Source organism: Plectropomus leopardus, chromosome 19, assembly GCF_008729295.1.
Source record: "Plectropomus leopardus isolate mb chromosome 19, YSFRI_Pleo_2.0, whole genome shotgun sequence".
NCBI lineage: Eukaryota > Metazoa > Chordata > Actinopteri > Perciformes > Serranidae > Plectropomus > Plectropomus leopardus.
Window position 1 is genome coordinate 9,966,939 of NC_056481.1, and position 7,693 is coordinate 9,974,631.

At 42.3% G+C, this 7,693-nt stretch overlaps 1 protein-coding gene across 1 annotated transcript; it reads right to left on the bottom strand.

Moving 5' to 3' along the window:
• LOC121959356 (G-protein coupled receptor 26-like) lies at positions 1 to 7,693 on the bottom strand. The gene is made up of 3 exons (XM_042508626.1): positions 7,026 to 7,693; positions 4,318 to 4,431; positions 1 to 403 (listed from the first exon to the last, which is right to left on the bottom strand). Exons 1-3 carry the CDS (start codon positions 7,691 to 7,693, stop codon positions 175 to 177), a joined length of 1,011 nt encoding a protein of 336 aa, XP_042364560.1. The 3' UTR covers positions 1 to 174.

Sequence of the window (7,693 nt, forward strand, 5' to 3'; positions counted from 1 at the left end):
TGCCCTTGTCTGTAGTTTTTTGGTTTTTTTTCTGTTGGCGTGTCAGACCAAATTTAAGCAGACGTGGACAGGAACAACCAATATTTGTTCTGTTCTTCGTGGACGATAAATCAGCCTCATATTTCCCTGACAGTTGCCGGGGTCGACCCTCAGACCGTATCAGTGCGCTGCACGTCACTCTGCGGTCGGTATGCTGTGGACTTGGTTCTCGTGCCCACGCCCGGATGCGTTTAAAGAGCTACGCTTCAGCAGCCTGTTGATGATGTCAGCGCACGTCTTCTTGTACTGGTGTCGGAGCAGGGAGTACACAAAGGGGTCGCAGGCCGCCTTGCTGTAAGCTAAGCACTTGGAGACAATTCCCCAGTGGGGGTTGATAGGCACCGCTGGAAATAACTCCACAATCCTGCAGGCAAGCATAAAGAGAGGGAGGTGAGGGAGGGAGAGCAGGGGAAAGGCAACATGCTGGAAAAGGCATGCATGCCCTGAGCTTATTATGCAGAAACAGAAATACATTTGCAAGACATTGGACCTCCTGCAGCCACATTCTCTTATATTTTCTCTAAAAAATAATAAGAGAAGTTCTTAACGTTCTTAACCATCCAGATCTGCTCCTACTCAGGTGTGCCCAATGACGAAACCCATTTAATCACAAATTTGCGGCATGTGGCCAATTGTTTGTCATTACAAAAAAGTCGTCAATGTAAAAAAAAACATCAAATCAATTTTCAAAACGTGAACTAAATAAATAAAGAAATAACTAAATTTAAAAAAGGAAAAACAGCAAGACCTTATTTGAGAAGCTGGAACCACAATTTTTTTCATGAAAAATGACTCAAACAATTATCAAAATAATAATAATAATTTTCATATGATCTTTGCATAAAAATCTCTAATTTCTAAAGCAAATAAAGTTGTTAGATAATTGTAGATGAGTAAAAGGTACAATATTTCCCTCTGAAGTGCAGTGAATAGAAAGTAGAAAGTGGCACAAGATTGATATTTTTAAAATTGTTCCTCATATTTAAAAGTTGCTCGTGTTTGACAAACAATTTTTGTAGAATAAAAGACGCATTTTTCTTATCTTGGTAAGAGTGCCTAACTTTTTGGAAAACTATCTCCAACTCTAAGAAAGGAGCAAAAACAAGAAAACAGTGCAATGCCAACACGTTCTCATACCACAGCGGACTTCTGTCACTACATATTACACTCTAGGTATTCTTCTGAATCTGCCGTTGACGTTTTGAGATGCCGCTACCATGATATCAATACAAGCACATGGTGGGATTACACATGGTTATGTTTAGGCAACAAAAGTGCATGGTAACCAACGCGGGTTTGTCAACAAACACACAACCTGGCATGGCATGGTTAGGATCAGGCACACATTTAGGTGCCTTCGCGCTCCTTATTGGCAGTGTTTCAGCCTGATGCCATCCTGCCGCGTTTCATGCGGATGCAACAGGTTCCATCCGACTGCGTTCTCAAGCAGCAGGTGCCACTCAGCCATCCAGTTCTGTCTGGCTGCGTTCTCACCTGATGCCGTCCAGTAGTGTTTCATGCAGAAATGAAAGGTGGCTTTCGGTGTTGCAATCTTACGTAAAAGTACTGTCAAAGTGGCGGTATTTCACCAGTCCAGAACGAAACTAAGGGATTGCCGATTGCAACCAGCTGAAACTTCTCTCAGTTAGAATTCCTTCAGTGTTCATTGTTGAGGTTTTTACTAGGAACAGAGGTATGCAGAGAGTCTCCTCCTCTTCAAAACAGATTCTATGGTTTAAATCAAACTGTAGAAACATTGTGATAACCATAGACAAGGATTCCCTCCCTATGTATATATAAATGTCTCATTCTGAGGTGACAAAAACACAATGATTCTAAATTTCTGGTGACCACACACTTAAGAAAACGTATTTATTATATTATTATCCCTTTCTGTCGATAGATCCCTTTAAATCCCACACACTGGACATCTAAGTTATTAAAATGTAGGCAGCTGTCAAGTGAAACTACATGTGGAGCTTCTCTTTCTGTCAAGCGTGTGGATTTACAGTGTGAAGCTACTATTTATCTCATTTCTCATCTACAGCCAGCAGCATTTCAAAAGCAGAGCCACAGGAAGAATAAAACAGACCTGTCTAAGCAGTAATGACAGCCTGGAAACAAGCCAGTTAACTCTGTTTGTTATTTAATACAGTATAATACTGTGGACAAAGCAGAAAACCATAAAGTACAGTGAGTTCTTGGGGACAAAATACTCCTGTACTGTAAATACCCCATATTTGATTTAAAGGGCACCTAATGAGTTCTGTCTGCTGTTTGCATCTCAGTGTGATCTCAGCCGTACTCATAAAGACGTAAAATTGGTGCTTTCACACTAATTTTTGTCAAGTACGAAAACATTTTACCGTACATCGTGTCATAAAAGGCATTAAACTAAAAATCGCTGATCCTCGCTTGCACTCTGTATGATTACTCCGTCCACAATCAAGCTCTGTCAGCACATTAACACCGGCCTCACATGGGCCAGTCGCCATCGCTGATATTTGCCCACACACTCCTCAGCAGCGGAGTGAACAGGAGGTTAAGTCAGCTGCCACGGCACACAGCGGGGCTTTTACTATACACATGATGACCCTGACAACAAATGAGCTCCAGAGAGGCAGCGGAGGAGCTTTTAGCGTAATATATTCAGACTGTGATGAGTAAACTGCCATTTGCAGAATGAGAGCGTGTGCCGTGCTGCTGCGGTCATTCATTACTGACAGTTTACTGAAAACAAGACAAAATAACAATGATAAACTCATATTTAACATTATTGATGGCAACCTGGTTACATTTTAAAAAATGTCCAAATTTTTCAGATTTAACATTTTGATCTTTCCTCCATGCAGACACTCCAGCGTAACCTGTAAGTGATGCATTAATGTTTTAAAAAAGAGGTTAATATAAATAAGATACAGGGGCACTAATGTACAGAACCCTTTCCTGAAAATGTATTGTATAAGGTCAGTTCACCTAAATTATAAAACTAAATTAATTCTAAGATTTTTTTTAGTATATAGCATGTCCCCACTAGGAAAGAAGAGACAATAAAGCATACTCAAACCAAGTGCAGAGACAGATGTTGTCAATATCTAAAGACCTGGAGCAGGCGCATGTTCCCCTGGGTTTTTTCTCCCAATTTAAGACAGCTCGATGTGCTATGTTAGATGATGGAATGCCTAAAAATCTGTGCATCATTTAGCAAAAACATGAAAGTGGCCAATGAAAAAAAAATCCTGTAGATCAGGGATACGCAACTTGCTTTGCTTGGGGGCCAGTTTTGCAAAATGACAGGAGGCCAGGGGCCAGTCACAGCAGCGCCATACCTGTTTCTAGGACGTTTCTAGGATTTGAGGACATTTCTAAAATTTTAGGACATCTAAAGAATGTTAGGACATTTCTAGGACTGCAGGACATTTCTAGGATTTCAGGACATTTCTGTATTTTAGGACATTTGTAGGATTTTAGGTCATTTCTGTGTTTCAGGACATTTATAGGATTTTAGGACATTAGGGGCTTAGCTAGGACCTCTTTCAGGGGGTGCGGGAGATCCTCTACTGGCACTTTAGGGAATCAGGGAATATTTCCTCATTGGGAAACTATTTAAAGTGAGGTGAAAAAAGACAGAAGTTATTAATATTTTTTTGAAATTTGCTGGAAATGACACTTGAAGTCTTACAGAACATGTTCAATTCTGTACATTTACTTCTAATCTTGCTTTTGTGGGTTTTTTTTTTTTCCATGTAACACACATCTCTGATATTTTGAACCCTGTTAATAATGGAGGTAATGGATTTGCCCCTTTTGGGTTCCTTTCGTGTCTCTAAACACTTTGTTTTCTTAAATCCTCATGTCCTATGATTTTAACTTCCAGTTTCATTTGAGCTTCTTCTCACATGTCCAATCGTACATCACGTATGTGTCTCACTGTCTACATCTCGTGTGGTATCCTCTCTATGTCCAGTGATTGATGCCAGTGGATTCCACCTAACTAACTGATGCACCCGACGAACTTCAGGAGAAAAGTGCTAATGCAGCAGCAACAGCAGAGCAGAGGCATATTACTTATCACAAGGTCAGCCAATCTCATCTTCCAACTCTGGCCGCTGTGGAGAGGCAGCAGAGAGGAGGCAGAGAGGAGGAGGTGGTACACAGGGAGGGTTGACAGCAGAGGAGGAGGGAGGTTTGGGGGATACCAGCAGAACAAAAGGGCTGCATACGCCGCAGTGTGCCAGCGTGGCAACGCTCTCCCACCTCCCCCATGGTCTCTCTCACCTTGTGATCACATAGGGAGCGAAGCAGAGCATGAAGGTGCCGATGAAGGTGCTGATCTTCCTTGTCGCTCTCTGTCGTCTCCTCTTCTGCTCCTCGAGGCAACGCTGGCGAACACTGGAGACACAGAGTGGGTTTATATTAGTAAGTAACAGCGAGTGACGACCGTAAAGTGTCTCCAGAAATCTCACTAGAGACAGATGGGAGTGGATACTGTGCAGGGGTTAAATATAGGAGGAAAGCTGAGGTAAAATAAGGATTTATCCTGGAACCCAACGTGACCCAAAGTCCCCCCTTCAAGAATTATAATCTCAACAATTAATCTGTGTGTGATGTCATGATGACACACTGATTGAAGTTATTCTTCGATGATATAGACGTGATCAGAGCGAGTGGAGACAAGCAGGAGTTCCTTATAAACAGTAGTTGTGATTTACCAACAGTCTCCAAAATAAAAGTGAAACAGACACGACCTCTTAACAACGACTCAGAGGTGGACACAAAATATTTTAAAATAGTGTGCTGGCAACAACAAAAACAATGCCAATGCAAAGTCTGTTAGAAACGGTCACAGTTTTATTGGGAAACAGTTGCAGTTTAATTAGGTTTAGGGAAAAAAAAACATCTGGTTAAGTTCCAGGCCGTTCTCATAACCTGTGTTTTCCTAAGAAAAATAACACACCCAAATTCATACATATTCCACCTATTCATGAGTCAGTAATTAGTGCACAACCCACATATTTTGGAAGGCTGTGATCCTGTGACGAATGGGCTGACGGGAGCCAACACATTTCCAAGTCGTCACATACTGCCGCTTTGTCAGTGTACTTTGCGTCTACATATTACATTCTAAATATCCTCTTGCATCTGCTGTTGAGGTTTCGGGATGCCACAACCAACGACGTGATGATAACAAAAGCACACGGTTATGATTTAGCAACAAAGGCGCGGGTGTTTAGGTTTCGGCAAGAAAAGCACATAATTAGGTTTAGAAAAAAGAAAACATAGTTCTGCTCTATTTATATCTAATTTTAATTCGGTTTTATTTATAAAGCCCAATATCACAAATTACAAGGGAAGCGAACACCGGCCTCCTTGGTGAAAGTGCAGGGTTTGTTTGATCCATTCATCGCCCCTCCCACCCGTCCGCCCTACAGGGACATTCCAGCTCCTTATGTTACCTTGTTACCACCAGCGTTTCACCCTGACACCGTCCAGCAGCCTATAATACAGCTGTGACAGGCGGAGTTATTAACTGAAGCTGCCCATCCATGTATCATACTGGCGCGCCAGGTGCTGGCATATCCATACTGGGTGGCTTTTGGTGTTGGTATCTTATGACAAAACTAGTGAAAAATCAGCAGTATTTACAACTTCAGAATAAGAATTGCCTGAGGAAGTAAACAAGGAGGCAGTCCTGAGTGGTCTAAGGAGGCACGCTGGGGTGATGGATGGGTCAAACAAACACAGGACTTTTCCCAGGAGATCAGAGTTGGACTGTGTGAACTTCAAGTGAACTCTGAGTCCTTTAAAGGTGCGTCCTCACAATGTCTCTTTTCCTGAACCGAAGCACAGTAACTTAAGTTGCCTAAAACTAACCTCCAGAACTTTATGTTTAGGAGTGCTAATTCATAGGATATTATACGAACCGTTGTATAAGGATACATAAGTTTGTCTGTCCAATTCTCTGAGCCACCTACCCACATCACACAGACTGTCTTTCTCTTTTTATTTAATTTGTGTCCACCATGACAATAGATCCTCATTGACTATGCATGTTGCATTTCATGTTTGCCAGCATGTGATTCTAACACATTGTACCCACCTCCTCATAATGAATTGTTAAGACTTTGCATCCACTTCACGTATTTCTATGAGACTGGATCTACAGTATGAAACCAAATGTACACTGCTGGATGTCTTAAACATACACACACACGCACACACACGCACACATAGAGAGGGAGAGAGAGAGAGCGAAAGCACGGCAATCACTTTGGATGGCATTTCAATAGAATCAAATTTTGCATCCCCTCCGAATACTGATGACACAATTGAGATGTCAGGGCAAAGACAGCAGAGCATCATTAACTGTACTGTTTTTCAATATGAAAAGGAACGACAGCTCCAACTAAAATAACTGCTTCCAGTTTCTCTCCTCTTTTGATCAGAGGGATGATTGGTACAGTTTGTCCCCCCCCAAATTCTTTCTTTGTATTGAGCTATATTACAATTTGTTAATATTCTTTGCAATGCAATGCAGAAATACTCTGTTTCAAATAAGAATCCTGCATTCAAATCTATGAGTAAAAGTACAAAAGTATTAGGATCAAACTTAAAGTACAACAAATAAAAGTAGACTTTGCACAAAATTTAGCCCTATTTGGAATAATATATATTATATTATTTGATCACAGTTACTGATGCATTAATTTGTTCATTACTTAAATGTTGCAGCTAGTGAAGGTGGAGACAATTTTAACATCAACATCTGCCTCCAAGATGGAGTGAGGTAGAAGTATAAAGTATCATAAAATGGAAACACTCAAGTACAAATATCTCAAAAAACTTAAGTACAATACTTGAGTAAATGTACTTAGTTACATCACCCCACTGGGAAATCTACACCTATGGCCTTGAGTGCAGATGGCTGTACAGCAGTTTTTGATGCAAGAGCAATACAAACAGAAATAATAAGTCAGTGAGCTCACCTGGGGTGTATATCCACCAGCAGCACCAAAGTTTGCATCGTAATAACGTCGATCCTCTTACAGTGAAACCTCGCCACTTTAAGCACTTTGAGGTATGTAACACACAGCACTATAAAAGACAGGAGAAAGGTGAGGGAGTGGAAAAACACGGTGAAGATAACAAACTGGGTCCGACTGCTCGCCCTCGGGTTGGACAGGGTGCAGGACGCGTAAAGCCGGTGGTATCCCACCCAGGAGAGGCAGGTGGCCACCGTGGAGAAGGACATGGAGTGCGCCCACGTGTACCCAAGCACAAACGCCGCGTCTTTGTGGCGCATTTTGGAGTGGTACCTCAGAGGGAACACCACCGCGATCCACCTGTCGATGCTCAGCGCTGCCATGCTCAGCATCGAGTTGGTGGACAGGAAGGTCTCCAGGAAGCCCACGATCTGGCAGAAGCCGTCCCCTCCCGGCTGAGCCTTGCTGACGAGTCCCACCAAAGTGAGCGGCATGTTGGACACGGTCAGCAACAAGTTGCAGAAGGTGAGGTTGAGGTTGAACAACCCGGGCACCTGCTTGCGGATCTCCGGGTTGTACAGAAAGCAGATCAGCACCAGGACGTTGGACAGCAGCGACACTATGATAATCACAACCACCAACACAGACAGAATCACCTCCGCAGTGTCCAT

Coding starts and splice junctions, on each gene's coding strand:
- LOC121959356 (XM_042508626.1), bottom strand. CDS start 7,693: ATGGACACTGCGGAGGTGATTCTGTCTGTGTTGGTGGTTGTGATTATC. Junction 4,432..7,025: donor CTGGTGGATATACACCCCAG/GTGAGCTCACTG, acceptor CTGTGTCTCCAG/TGTTCGCCAGCGTTGCCTCG. Junction 404..4,317: donor GCTCCCTATGTGATCACAAG/GTGAGAGAGACC, acceptor GCTTGCCTGCAG/GATTGTGGAGTTATTTCCAG.